Here is a 15236-nt window from a genome sequence, read left to right on the forward strand (position 1 = left end):
GGAATGGCATCCTAAAGTGGCTATGTATCACGATTCATTACCAACAATATCTTAAAAAGTTAAAACCTTATTCTTATCTTGTATGTGTTTCAACTCTCGCTCGTTTAACTCTTTACACTCTTTGAAGGTAATTAATCTCGTTACTTTCTATTCAACAAAGTTGTCACCTAAAATGTCCTAGACGTTTGGCGCCATTATTATTGCTTAATAAGTATTACTCCTACCTAAAAAGCCTAGCATCTTTCAAATTTGTTACAAACTACATGCTAACTACAACCAAGTTGGCTATGTTAAACCCACGTAACTTGTTTGCTAATGAATTGAATTGATGGTCACAAATACGATGATGAAACACATTTGTAATTATATATTGGATTGGATTTGCTATTCTATTCTCTTTTTGTATATGATATACTCTTAGTCTTGAACTTGGCATTTAAATCCATTGATTACAATGGTCATAAAATTTGCCTATCATACAAATTATGATAACATAATTAAATTATATGAATTCGCCCATAATACAAGTGAATGCATAATACATACATTGTGTCTAATGTTGGTTAGCAATTGAATATTACATAACAGTACAATAAGTAGTTTAGGTCTTTAGACGTACGATGAAAACAAATGGTGCAAATGTGTGTACATGTCCACTGTGAAGAGTCAAATTTCCAATAAGGTTTGTGGACTCTAATCAACATCTTTGTTCTGAGGAGACATTATTTATTTATAGCCTTGACTATTGTTAGATCTATCTTACGCTCATCATGACTTGATGTTGACTGATGAGACCTTGGTGATGTTAACTCTTGGGGTTCAATACACGTGACCACTAATAGTATAATGTTATAAAAAAGACCATTTAGTAGATAAAATTGTCTAGATCTTAGTTAATGTTCAATACAACAAGTTCCCTAAATGACCAAGTATATGTTATAAGTAAGTCGTTACATAAATGGAGCCAAGTATTAAATCGACATGCATGTGCTCCACTTGAGTGGCTCTAGAATATTCCATGATAAGTGAAGGTTGACTTGTACGAAAAGAGGCAAACCCCAATATTATGACAATATATCATGCATATCTAGAGCCAGCGAATATCATACAACCCATGACAATAAAAATTTTTAGCATAAGCCTAGAAGTTTAGGGCTAGGTCGGCGGAGTAGATAACCCTTTGGGATTGTCCAAAATCAAGTGTGGAAAGAGTGTTGCCGGAGAGAATGGTGTATGGGACTTTGGAACCAAGATATATAGGAGGTTGATTGTTGCACCGTGCATAAGAGATGATGTGTGTCTGGCCATTTGTGTGAGTGCAAATGTGTGAGACGGGTATTTCACTCTAAGGAGCCTCTAGTCACAAAGTTTTTTATTTTTATTTTTATTTATTTTAATTTTAAAGAAGGCTCACCTTGGTATTAATGGAAAGATGCCGAAGGGCTACAACGAATTCATACAATATATTACAACCCTCATATCCACATCAACCAATATGTCAAGTATCAAAAGCCCTCACGTAGGGTTGTTTCAAGATAGGGGGGGAAGCCATATTGGTGGAGCATATCTCCACTTTCTTCTTTCTCCAAAAGAGGTGAAGAGGGGAAATTGTTGTTGTTTACGAATCACAACCTCAGGCTCACCAGCTATTGCATCATATTGACCTCTTAAAGTGTGTAAGAGCATTAACCATATCTCTAGTCACAAAGTTTTATATAGATAGATATTGTTTTATGGGACAAAGAGTGTGAGAATTGGAGGCAATCTGCTTTGCTTTGCTTGTTAAGCATGGACAACCATAGAACTTGCTCAATGACATTTTCTTACTTGATGGTGATGTTGAACTAGAGGTACATGGTTTGAATCCTAATAGTGCCACACAAGGCTTCCCTCTATCATCATCATAACATTCATTGCAATATTGAAAATACAAAAACTAAGTTTAACTAACAAAACCATGAGATTTCGCAATTTGTAGTATGTTCCTGGAGTACACATATGTCCCTTGAATTTTGTCGCATCTTTTATCCATGTATTCAAGAACCAACTTGAGAATTATTTTGTGCTTTCTTTTCCATATTCAATGCTACAATACATCAATATTACATACAACTTGAATAGTTGACTAACATTGGGTCCTTGAATAATTGTAGTTATATACCCCTTATACCCAAATTGTATTTTATTATAGGTGTGTGTATGTATGGATTTTTCATGCCCAACAACATACATAATTACCATGATCTTGAAACATTGCATGTTTTGAAGTGATTGAAATGTCCACAAAAATAGTGTAAGAGGTATTTCTTCGATTTCAGAGTCCTCAAAAGCTTCCTACATGTTGTGGAACCTCCATCCTACACGATGCAACAATCATGCATTTCTCTTGGGTTCTCAACTTTGGGAATTCACTAGAAATTATGGAGTAGAAAAGTGAGGCCTAGACAAAACCAATGGTGATTTTTTTCCCCAAAACGAAGCTACTTTCCCATTAGTTAGGAGAGATACAAAACCAATGGTGTTAACCATATACATAGCATACACATCCAAAAGAACTCAAAACTTTTCCTAAATCTCATAAGTTTGGCTTATCAAAAGAGCATCCACCAAATCATTATTGCCTATATCTTTAAGAAAATTATCATATTGTCATTACCTTTGCATTCATGATTAGCCTTTGAAGTATATTATGTATCATGGATACTCATAAAGTAAGTTGATACTAGGAATATGCTTGAGCATATTTCCATGAAATGAGAATAAATGAATAACTTTCTACTTTATAAGTAGAAAAATGCTATCACAACTCTAACTTTCATCTTAGTGGTTCGTGATGGTGAATATCCCATGCAATATAGTTGTCTTCTTAGCAAATGTATAATTTCTAACACATAGAAAACCAATATTTACACAAGTATCATACAAGGGAGCGACAAGTGTACATGAATGTGATAGAAGAACTGTGTGCCACTAACGATGATTGTTAAAAGTGGCAAGTCCATAGTGGGCAACAAAGTCATTAGTGTGACAAGGAAATTTGTTTATAAATTGGAGGAATATATGCATGAGGAAAACTAAAGGTATACACACGAAGATTAAAAGATTATGTGTTCAAACCCTATTTTGTCAAAGTCACAATTTGGCGAGTTTTTAATTCATGTGTACGAGTTTATTTAAAGTATGGCTTGCGCCTTAGGTATAACCCCGATACACAAATGAAAAAAGAGAGTAAAAATGATTGTAATAATGGGGAGAAGGTAAAAAACAAAGTGCTACATTGTACAATGTGATGAAGAATATGGTCTGGCTTAAGAAACAATAGTGATCAATCAATGTGTGTGTGTGTGCGCGCGCGTAAACATTATTATTATTTGAATTCAAGTAGACTTGTTGTGATTGATCGCAAAATCAAGTAGCAACAACACCATAATGTTGTGAAACTACATAATAGATGGAAGTGAGCAAAATGTTATGATATGAAATGGAGCACTCAATAATTTTGAGAGAGAAACCAATATTTATCTATTCATTCTTAACACTACACATGTGTAAGTGTTGGTATCAATAATATCTTCCATATGTAATATTGCTAATTGTGTATATTACAAAACCCCACTATCTTGCTTGATTTATCTCCAAACTCTCGTCTAACATATAATTTATGTTTAAGGTTGCGTTGGTTATATGAACCTTTAATTTGTTGTAAATCTTGACCCACTTATCTAGATTTTGCTAATCTAGTGATTCCATTACCTTCGCAACCCTAGGCATATCTTAAAGGTTTACACCCTACTTTGGATAGTTCTCTAATCATTAATATTGTGGAGCTATATTTGTGTTTTAATGTTTGATTTCCAATGTGTTGCAATAAATATATTTTTGTAATTTTGACAATGAAATCAATGAATATCACGTGACTCGAGTTGGCCTACCAATATCGATTGGAGATTTGGCCAACCAATAAAGAGGTCAATGACATATACAATAATTTTGAGGGTTGTGGCTAGTAGGCTAAAATAAATACATATGGCTAAGAGCTATATAGTGCATGGTTATTGGGCATGACACTCCCTCTCCCTATAAGGGGAATCATATTCCTAATGAAACCCATGCTAGCTTCCTTTTCAATGCCTTCATTACATTAGGTGTCAATTGTAGCCATTATTTTGTCTGATCAAGATTTCAACTAGCAAAGCATCATTGTTCGACAAGACAAGGGTAACACCATTTTCTTTTGGTATTCTCTAGTGCATGGTTGAAGATCAACAAATCTCATTGAGCTATTTAACTAAATAGGGACGTGAATGGGTCATTTAAGTAATGCACAATTTGAACGGGCATAGCCTCCTTTTGCGTAAAGAAATTGTAGCTTAATATATATAGCGTAGATATGTTGTAGCAAAAAGAGTTGGGAATTATAAGAAATTGTGGAAGCAAGTAGATAGTATGAAATAACATCTTTACAAGCAACACGTCTTTTCGTTTCCTTTTGTCTTTGCTTTTCTATCATGTGATTTTCATTTGTGTTTTTACTCAATTCCTATCCTAAATTGACAACCTTAGCCACTAGTGGGTATTTTGAGATTATGTAGAATTGAGTTATCAAAATTCGATCAAATCTTTTGGATTCTATGGAAACAACGATGTAGACATGTCTTTTCCAACCAAACCGTGCATCCAACAATGTTAATGCAAGAGACATGGAGTGAGGTTATAGCTACTCTAAAGAGCCAATACGATGGCCTCACGGGCGGATCTGATGGAGTTGAAAGACTGTTCTAACCTTCATCCAACAATGGCCGTCGTCCTCTCCCTTTCTTGAGTCAGTGGGCATCCACATAAGATAGAACTATCGCATCCCTATAGGGATTAGTATATAACAATCTCATATGTAAAATTTTATAACTAATGGAAGGAGTTTTTTTGGGGGAAAAAAATAATCAAATCTAACCCAACTTAGCCTTGTGGGTTTCTTTATTTCCCCAATTACCCTTGCTAAAACTCTTTATTTCTTGAAATGCCCAACCCCAATAAGTGCATAATTGATCAAAATTGACCCAATTCAATCTGTAAATAATAATATTCCTGAAGGTTATTATTAATTCCCCAAAGCCCTAGCCAAAACTTCGTATTTTGGAAATGCCTTCCCTAATCCTGATAAGTACGCAATTTATGTATTAATTGAGTCATTCCATGGTAAAATATCAATTATATGTGCTCTTTGGAGAAGGAGAACCGGGAAAATAACCAAAAGCTTGACCAAAATCATTCAGGATGTAATCAAAGATGCATGATAACCAAAACTTTAAGTGACCATTTCGGGAAATTAAAAAAGAAGTTAGGGGTAGTTTTGGAGGGTTTTTAATTTTTGCTCTGAAAACTATTGTATGGGTACCCATAGTTTATCATAATTAATTACGTTAATGGCCTCATGGGGAAGTATGGCCAAGTATGATATAATATATGAGGGCATCTGTGGCAAAAACCCTGGCTTCTCATCACTTTCAATGAAAAATATCAAATCAATATGATTGCAACCAACCTCGTGAAATATTTTTTCCTACTTTCCCCCGTTGTTGACTTTGCAATTTGAAAGTTATTTATTCTCTTTGGGAGACTTAGGAAATCCAAGAATATATTCAATTACAAGAGAAGGACTACAGCAAGAATCAATGTCCACTACTCTAGGATTCAAAGTTCCAAGAACAACTAGTCGTTTGGACAAAGATAGTCTATCACTGACCAGATTCTGCTGATGAGATATCACGTTGAAAGATTGGATTAAATGTCATGAAAGTACAATTGAGGGCCACAAGGCATAAGTGTATGAAAATGGCTCATTAGTTTGTAAGGTCACCTTCAAGGGGGTGTACTTGATTTCAATGAGAAAGAGAACCAAAAGATATCATGAAAGAAAACCACAAGGCTGAAAGTACAATCAATGATTAAGTGAGATCAGATTGTGAAAAGGCTTAGATTAATGGGTTCACCGTTTCCATTCAATCTATAAAGACACCTTCAAGAGAGTGTACTCAGCCCTGATGATTGACAAGTAGTGAGCTTTTCTTGTCTCTTTTTTCTTCCTAAATTAACGAGCATGCACTGCACTTTAATGAAATCATAAGGGCATATATAACTTGTAGAAACCCATGAGTACATTATGCTTTCAATCATCTCAAACCCATGTGTACATTATGTGTTTTAAATTGGACAAAGATAAAATCATTACATAGACAGTTTATTACAGAATGATAGCGCTAGCCAACCTACAGATGACCTACATGTGTATAATGTGTAGTTCATATCACATTTTGAACTATACTGCAATATTCCAAAAGATACCCCAAAATGGTACAGCAGTGCTGCATTGACAGACATCCAATCGTAAAATTACTCGATGATGAGTTTATTCTTTTGAGTTAAAAAAATATGCATTTGATATGTTGTGGAAGTGTCTTTTTTTAGCTTCAATTCATCTAGTGCAACAAAGACAAATATAATGGAAATAAAACATTAGCTCAATCTTCACCATCGGAAACTACCCAGTGTCAGCACCAAAGATGGAGCAATTGTACAAAAATGAGGCAACATTAATTGGCTCTGTCATCATGAACACATTTCATCTCTCAACACCAATCAATGAAGAATTTAACTCTGTTAAAATAAAACCAACAGTGAGTTTGAAGAGATGCTCACAACATAGCTCACGTCCAAATGTAAAAATATATTAGTAGGCAATCCTCAGGTGATTGTATGCAACAAACTTCGTCGGCCCCCGACTGTAAGTCATTCATTAGTTCATATCTATCCTATACTTGGAAACAGTTCAATTGCTTTTAAACCCTAAACCATCATGAACCTTCCAAATCTTTGGTAATAGTTTTCAAATGCGCCAGTTATGGCATAATCAAATCTGGCATAGGAACATTCAACATCCAGATGTAGTCATCCCTTTTATTCCCAACATCGAGAAAGAGATAAATTAGTTTGTTTTAGAACATCAACAAAAAACAACAATAAAATTACTTCAGAACACCATACCTCTTTATGAATTCGCTGAGCAAATGTTTGAGCTACTAACAATGGAAATGCAATAGTTGCATCACAATGAACCTAAAATCATGATAGGGGCAGTCAGCAATGAATCATGTTGCATACTTTAGGTAAATAATTATAAAGGCAAAATACATCAAATGTTTTTTGGGGATACTTAAATTACACGTAAATTTTCAAAATTTTGCCATCTGCAGCAGTCATGGTTGTGTAATAAATAGGAGTATCCTGATAGCTTACAATAATTAATTTCTGAGCCTTTACCAGAAGACAAACTCAAAATTAGCCCACATAAAACCCCATAGAGCAGTAAACTTTGCATTACATTGAGAGAAATCTTGTACTCTGTTAAATGTCAAAAATATTTTAATGGAATTTTTTATATCCCTCCCTCCCCAAAATAATAAACCAAACACATACCTTCACAGGACTTGCACTACCATGGATTTTGCCCCATGAAATAGCTTCATCTGGCTGAGCTCCTGAATCACTACCGTCAAACTCTTGACCAGTATTGATGAACACAGCATAATCGGCACCATTTCTCATCATATTAGCATTACAAATATGGTGCTTTGGAAGACCCCCTCCTAAAACAATCATACCAGTTTTCCGAGGAGCTGCATGAACAGCCTCTCCATTTATGGCTCTTATATCTTGGAATGCACAAAACAAAATGAAGAAAATAAGCAAGCATTTTGGTGTTTTAACAGTAAACATTTTTATAAGTTGATGACCAAGCATTATAATAGTATGATGAGGAAGCATTTTGATAAGTTGATAGCACAACAGTTTTATGCTCTGAGTAAACATTTTGATTATTTGATCAGTAACGTTTAGATGATTTCATTAGTAGCAAAGCAATATTTATTATCAATCAAACACACCTTGAATGATGTCGAGTACAAGTCCTGGATTCTTGAAAGAGTGGAAATAAAGCATGTCTCCAAGGGAACCATCTGTCAAAGCAGGGCAAAATACAGGTATGCCATGCTGTAAAAAAGGACAAATTATTGGTATTATTACCTTCTAGATCTACCTCTATCATCTTTTCATGAAAATGAGAATATGACTATTTATGTCGACACAATTCTAATGAGAAGATGACCATTCAGAATTATGTCGAACAAAAAGAATCAAAGAAATAGTAACTAGCATTGATCACAGATTCACATAAAATATCCTTTAGCGTCTATGTAAAACCACCATTGCTCGTGGTACACTTTATATTGAATTTTGAAAGTCAAATATCTTATATCAGAGAATAATCCAACCTTTTGAGCCCAAAAAATATATGAGCTTGGATTATTTATTTCTTTCCCCAACCTTGCAATCAGTTTGGAAGGTGTCCACAAAATTTCCTAAAAACATAAAAACAAAAGCAAATACTTAAAGAATTATCACAAGAAAACTCCAGTGGGTTGCTGAATGCATTCACAGTTCACATGATTTTAAGCAGTTTAAAACTCCTATTTCCATTACAACCGATAATTCATACTTTTACGCTAGTGCAGTGCCACGGAACATTCAACACCTTCCAAAACTATAGTTTTTTGAGTCTCTTATGTGAAATAATACAAAACCAAAGAATGCAATGCAAATAAGACCCATATCCAAGAAGACATAATAAAGACCTGCTGCTTTTGTTCAAGGAGGATTTGATCGAGGATGGGCAAGATCCACTCTTCGAATTTGCAATAATTCTCATTTGGAACCAATAGATTTCCTATGCGATTCAAGCCCTTTGATCGTAATTGGGACCCTGGCAAGTTAAATTTCCCAATGTATGAAGGAGCCAAGCACTTGATTAGGTCTTCCTCGATACCTCCGGCTGTGGTAACGATTACATCGACCTAAAAACTTCAAAAAATGCCACCATATGTCACTAGATAATGAGGTAAAACCCGAAGATAGACAATCAATATATATTGTTAAGTTGAGAAACTAGTGCCTTACCATCTTATGCTCGGCAAGAAACCGAATGGTTTCACGAACTCCTGATGAGATAATGTTTGATGTGAAACCTAGGAATACCTTGCATTTGACATTCTCTCTAAATGCAGGATCCTTCTGTTCTTCAGAGCAATCATCTTCCAGTGGTTCATGAGCTAGTCTCCAATCAAGCTGAATATGCATGCAAAGACTCAAAACAAGTTCAGATCAGAACTGAAGAATCTGTAAAATGCCAAAAATTAATTAATATGCTCTAACTATTTTATAGGTGTAAGCTACAATAATGACAGCAAAGAATATAGAAGGATGTTCTGACCGTTATATTACCAAACACTAGACCACTTGCTTATCAAAAACCAACTATATTCTTATCAAATACCAATTAGTTGATCATGAAAAACCAATCATTTGCTATTAAATACCCAGCCACTAGATAAATATTATCAGATACCAGCCAATTGATTAAGAATAAGCACAATGTCATTATAAAATACCAACCATTTCATTACCAGATATCAATCTTTACAAGACCAGTACCAACATTTTACTATGAAAAGAAATCTCATTAACAAACTAAATATTTTCTTCATAAGGAACCTCTAACCATTTAACTATCAGAATACTCGACAATTTCATCATAAAGACCTTAACCATTTCACTGCTAAAAGGTCAACAATTTTCCTGACCAGAAATAAAACCACTTTATTTTCAAAGCTCAACAATTTACCTACGGAAAACTACTGCTTCAATATAAAAATTTCAACCCCTCCATCATAAAAAAACTCAACCATTCCGCTATCAAAAAGCATCAGCCATTTCAGTATAAATAAACTAACCATTTGATTGACGTGAGAAATGGCCTGACCAAGGTGAGAGGCTTGAAATCCAGTATGTATCATGGATTCAAGAAGACGTCCATAGTTTACTCCTTGGTCGAAATCATAGCCGCAGACAGGGTCGGCATGATGACTAAGATCTTCAGAGGCACGCATAACAGAGCCATGAATGCGATCTAATAAGTTCTCGCTGCCGTCTTTCTCCATCTCTATTTTCACAGAATCGTTATTTTGGCTGTGTACCTGCATCGCCATGTTTCCATCGTTAGCAGGTGCACAGAAGCCCTAATAATTGGAAGTGGCAAACTAACCATCAAAGTTTGCATAATTGCAAGCATACCCCTACCCTAATCTCCAAGAAGCAAACTGAAGGCAATTCATGAAAGCCTTTTATCTCTTAAGATATTTTCATAAAGCTATCAATTTTAGAGTAAACAATTGTCTTACTATCAATTTTAGAGTAAACAATTCATAATATCCAATTTTTAACACTGCCCTCGTGTGGCTCGACGTCTCCATTCTCATCATTAAAATCCAATGATGTTTATGCTAAAACATAAGTGTCAAGTGATTCTATTTTTCATTAAGTGAAATGGGTCAAAGTGATAATGAAAGTATACTTGATAATGTGGGTGTTCACGTATGAACGATAACTTGGGGATCCAACTTGATAAACCACACAATACACAACCCCTTTCATGACTTATAATATGTTGCTTCTTGTGAACCCAAACAGAGATGATGTCATTGACTCCTGTTGCAATTGGTACTTCTTACATGGGCCAAAAAGATCATGCAATGTACAAAGCTTACCCTTGATCTAGGCAAACCGATCATGTTGTGGACTATGCTTGCTTGTTTGCCTCTACATGCTAGACAAAGGGTAGGACAATATAGTTGCCTTGGAAAGTTTCTATTAACATCCAATAAAGAAAATATATTTGAATCGCATCATTGCATTGGGTATTAGATCTCGCTTTGGCAACACGAATAGTCTAAGAATAACCAATGTTGTTCCCTCTCTCTACTTTCCCAACCTTGTTCTTCTCATTTTGATTAGTTCTCTGAAATTTGATTTATAGATAATATGGAACATGATCTCTTATACCCAAATGGTCTGAAGCATTTCAATCATTTTGGGTAGTTGTTTCGCTAGCTCAAAAGATAATCAAAAGCATAAAGCTATTCATAGTTGGTTATAACAAAGCACAACGCAATTTCAAGGCTACATCTCCATTTCTTTCCACTTTGGATTCTTGAACCGAAAATTGTTCTAAAACATAGGATTGTGTTCTGAATATTTGCTCACAAGAAACTCTAAACACAACCGTGAATGCAAAAACAAAGGTCACGATTGTACAATGTGATATTAACTTCATTCTACATTGCCCGAAGAAATAACTCAGTAGATTCTTATTCATTGCATACATGTTCACGAAACAATGACAAAAAAGTAGACGCGGGAAAAATGGTAGATAGTAAATTGCAAAGCTAGTCTGAATTTACATCATATGCAACATTGATCACATCATACGTTTATAAAACTTCTCCCACATTGTGCATTCTTTGAATATCAACAAATAACGAACGCAAAATAAACGTAACCCTGATACGACGTGCCCTTAAAAACATAACATATAGATAAATAAATAAATAGCACCTTTACAAGCACATGCAAGAGATGGCATATACCCCTGCCATAAAAACCCCTTAAAAGGCTCAGGATTTAAGCATAAAAGAATTTTATATGATCCTTAGCCACATTTATGAACATCTTTTTCCTTTGACCATACATGATCCCATGCATCACCTCCAATTTCTTTGGTTTCTGAAGTAAATGGCTCAGATTTCTCATTACTTGGCAATAGCAATCCTTGCACCTTAGGTTGAAGCTTTGGCTTGGACCATATTCCTAGCAATCTCAGAACAAACCTTGCAAGCTCGCCATAGAGTAATCCAGCTCTATCAAAAAGCTGTAATATAGATAGACATGAATATTAAAACTCGTGCAAGAAGTGTATATATATATATATATACACACACACACACATATGTGTCTGCTAATCTAATGATGTAACTTTATCAAAAAAGAATCATGCACCTGAAGCAACGCCGTTATGAAGAACTGGAATGCTTGAGTGTTTTGATCAACAAGAACAGAAATGCGACCAAAGAAAGTGACAACTCCATATATCTGCAGGAAGCAATCATCTACATCAGGGGCTTGAAGTATCATCAACCATATAATAAAACAACTCTATACATCTATAGAAGGAGAGAGAGGTATCTATGTGAAGGACCAATAACAACTTACCACTTTTAGCATAGATTGCCATAATGAGGGAGGACCTGATGGAGGAACACCTCCTCCGAGATTGTTCAGATCACTGCCAAACATGGGAGGAGCACCCATGCCCATACTATACCCAGCTCCATACATACCTCCACCATATCCACTTCCATGTAAACCACCACATCCGTATGAGTTGCCAAGTCTTTGGTCCCCATATATACCACCGCCACCATATGCGCCTACAGTTCCATATCCTCCTCCATTATATTGGTTACCCATTCTTCCACCATAATATGTATTTGTTCCATGTGAACCTGAATACTGATTGTAATTTGATGTTGATCCGTATCCTGCATTTTCATAGGAAAAAACATCACTTGCCCTTGAGTGTAATGCTTCAAAAAAGCAATATGCACAGGCACATTCCTGCATTCTCCAAATAATAAAACCTACATTCCATAAAATGAAGACACACATGTTTCACCATAGAATTGAGGTGTTGCTCAATATAATTAAGAGCACGGACAGAGTGTACAACAATGGTATTTGTTGAGGATAGTGCATGATGTGCGTACAATAGGGGTTAGAGATAGGGGATACAATAGTGCATATCTTTCCCTATTATGAGAATTTTAGGTTGAAGTAGCCAACTGGGGCTGCTGTATTTATTGAACATTCCAACATTGTTGATGATAAATGTGGAAAACCAAGTAGTAATAGTCTGCTAGACATTTTATTAGTATCTAGTTCAATCTCTTGTTCCATTTTGCAAGAAAAACGTCTATAGGTCCCGATAAATATACGGAGTTTCCCCAGGTTTGGTACAACCACACAATTACAAAGATTGAGCTCCCATGTATACTAGTAAACCATTATTGCATTCTCCAAGAACAAAATTCAATCCTTTTGCTCATTAAGAACTTCAACAAACTTCCATAGCTATTCGTAGCATTCCTCTCCCAATATGTTGGAGGCTTTGATCTTATTGTTATTGTATTATGGTACATTTCAGGCAAAGGGGATAAGAAAATCTCTATTAAATCCCAATATGATGATTCCTAGTAAGTTTACTACCAAAATGAGAAGCTGAATCTTTTGAAACAGATAGACAAATTTAGACCATGCTCGACTAGAAAATTTATTCTGCAACATCAATTTTTTGTGTGGCTTGGTTTTCAGTGTCTACAAGGTTTGTTCAAGGGTTGATGGAAGCACGTGATTGCCTGACTTTTACTAATAGATACCCCTCATGTATACAAATGACTCTTGCATTCTCTGACAAATCACATCCATTTGCTAGTTAAGAAGCAAGATCAACCTCCATCACATCAAATCACTTCACTAGCTAAGAGAACTGACTAACCAACATAAAGAAAAACTTCCGTACTTTTGCAAGTTAAGAGAATTGACAAATATTCATAAAATACAGTTCTCTGCGAGTTAAGTAAGAGACATGACTAACCTCCATAGTTATTGATCGCATTTCTCTCCCAAGGTCTTGGAGGCATTGGTCTACCAAGGATGGTGCCATTGTGAGGAGCGACATTTGTGAGTGGAGATTTGGCACCATTTGCAGAAACACCTGAAGATTCAACAATTGTGGTAGTGCTATTTGCAGATGTGGACGGCTGGAAAGGAGAAGGACCAGAAATATTGGGAGTTCTCTCCCATGGTTTGGGAGGAGCCAAACAACCTGAAACATGTTCACATTGAAATAAAATATTACCGCGTGCTAAGCACAGTGTGATGCATTTTGATGTACTGATGAATAGTTAATATTTGAGGAAAACTCTGAATCACCGACATATCCTACATTTTTCTTTATTTCCACAAATGCCCCTTTTTTTTCGATATTCCCCAAATACCTTTGGTCAACTCCATCTCAAGCAATTATATGGTCAATTATTTCCTTTTTCCTGTTATTTGAGCAATTATAAAGTATTTTCGTCCAATTTCTTTTTTATTTCAAGAGCTTACCTACGGCATTTTGGGAAATAATGAAACATATGAATAGTTGGGGAAATAAAACGAGAGTCAGGGGTATAAATGAGTTCTTCCTGTAAATGTTCTGAAAAAGTATACTATTCCTGAATTAATGTTTAGAAATCTATCGAGAGATGAAATACATAGACAAGAAACATATTTTCTAAGGAAGAAAAAAAAACTGAGCTCCACTTTTGATGAATTAATCTTTAGAAACCTCATGAATTAAACAATCTTATCCCATTTTTTTGTAAAGAAACCGAGAAACTAAAATCTTATATCTTGAACAACATATAAGAGAGGTTGCAGTAACTACATTAAATGGACACGTAAACAAAAAAAGAACTAGTTTTACAAGAATGAAAAAAAAGCCCAAAATGTTTTATCCTTACTCGCACTTTATATAAGCAAATAACAGAAACAATGATTTCAATCGAACTAAAATGGAGATCAAATTAGCATGATTGCACAATTTTGGTTGCAATATCTATTAATTCAAAATCAAATTCCAGATTATGCACAAATCGTGAGAAAACTCATTCCAGAATTTTTTTTCACCAGAATCAGAAACCGTTAATCTGGTTCTCAGTTGTAAAGCCATACCTCTGATTCTGAGTTTTAAAACGCAAAATCTGTATTCCGATGTAAAAATGCCAAAATTATAAGCAGATTTTATACACTAAAAAATAGATTCTTACACGAAGCCCTAAATCTGACTCTTTGTCGAAAATTTAATTCTAATTCTCGTTAATTCTTAACCTATTCCAAAATTCGAACTCTTGAGCTGTGAACCTAAACCTGAATTCTTGAACAGGAAATAAAAAGACCATGATCATATGGATTAAATAAATATGCGATTCAACGGAGGCAAGGATTGATCGACGAGAGAAGATTGAGTTGCAATCAAATAGAATTTGGTTTTGGATGTAGATTACCCGAAGAGGTCATGGCGATGGCAGAATGCCTTCGATCAGGGAAGCATCTGTGGATGGATCGACGAGTAACTAACGATGAATGCGAGAGATGGAAGGGAAGAAGGCAAGCAAAGGATGGAGAGATGGACGCAAACAGAGAGTGTACGTAAAATTCTTTGCTTTGCGTGTTTTATTTCTTTAATA

General features: G+C 35.2%; 2 protein-coding genes across 4 annotated transcripts; both read right to left on the reverse strand.

Moving 5' to 3' along the window:
- Positions 1-6497: 6497 nt before the first annotated feature.
- LOC147859933 (deoxyhypusine synthase-like) lies at positions 6498-10158 on the reverse strand. 3 transcript variants are annotated; one of them, XM_087324914.1, is made up of 8 exons: positions 9843-10158; positions 9010-9177; positions 8688-8906; positions 8328-8414; positions 7941-8046; positions 7474-7673; positions 7042-7113; positions 6498-6913 (listed from the first exon to the last, which is right to left on the reverse strand). In XM_087324914.1, exons 1-8 carry the CDS (start codon positions 10095-10097, stop codon positions 6908-6910), a joined length of 1113 nt encoding a protein of 370 aa, XP_087181040.1. In that variant the 5' UTR covers positions 10098-10158; the 3' UTR covers positions 6498-6907. The 3 variants fall into 3 exon arrangements, with proteins under 3 accessions (XP_087181040.1, XP_087181038.1, XP_087181039.1); XM_087324912.1 differs by having other exon boundaries at positions 7474-7709; positions 9843-10157; XM_087324913.1 differs by having other exon boundaries at positions 6498-6951; positions 7474-7709; positions 9843-10157.
- A 1390-nt stretch (positions 10159-11548) lies between these two features.
- On the reverse strand, positions 11549-15193 carry LOC147859934 (peroxisomal membrane protein 13-like). Its single transcript, XM_087324152.1, has 5 exons — positions 15054-15193; positions 13598-13828; positions 12157-12485; positions 11944-12036; positions 11549-11815 (listed from the first exon to the last, which is right to left on the reverse strand). The coding sequence occupies exons 1-5, from the start codon at positions 15064-15066 to the stop codon at positions 11597-11599; spliced, it is 885 nt and encodes a 294-aa protein (XP_087180278.1). The 5' UTR covers positions 15067-15193; the 3' UTR covers positions 11549-11596.
- Between the last annotated feature and the right edge of the window lie 43 nt (positions 15194-15236).

Source organism: Azolla caroliniana, unplaced genomic scaffold (assembly GCF_043228905.1).
Source record: "Azolla caroliniana isolate FFs.n. ecotype wild unplaced genomic scaffold, voAzoCaro1.0.p SCAF_9, whole genome shotgun sequence".
Lineage (NCBI taxonomy): Eukaryota > Viridiplantae > Streptophyta > Polypodiopsida > Salviniales > Salviniaceae > Azolla > Azolla caroliniana.

What these genes read in the sequence shown, in the direction of transcription:
- LOC147859933 (XM_087324912.1), bottom strand. Translation starts at nt 10,097, where the DNA reads ATGGCGATGCAGGTACACAGCCAAAATAACGATTCTGTGAAAATAGAG. An exon ending in ATATTTTTTGGGCTCAAAAG is followed by an intron (nt 8,047 to 8,327) that starts GTTGGATTATTC and finishes CCTTTTTTACAG; the next exon opens with CATGGCATACCTGTATTTTG. An exon ending in TGTACTCGACATCATTCAAG is followed by an intron (nt 7,710 to 7,940) that starts GTGTGTTTGATT and finishes GTGCATTCCAAG; the next exon opens with ATATAAGAGCCATAAATGGA.
- LOC147859934 (XM_087324152.1), bottom strand. An exon ending in TGCGATCAATAACTATGGAG is followed by an intron (nt 12,486 to 13,597) that starts GTTAGTCATGTC and finishes ATGAAAATGCAG; the next exon opens with GATACGGATCAACATCAAAT. An exon ending in GGCAATCTATGCTAAAAGTG is followed by an intron (nt 12,037 to 12,156) that starts GTAAGTTGTTAT and finishes TGCTTCCTGCAG; the next exon opens with ATATATGGAGTTGTCACTTT.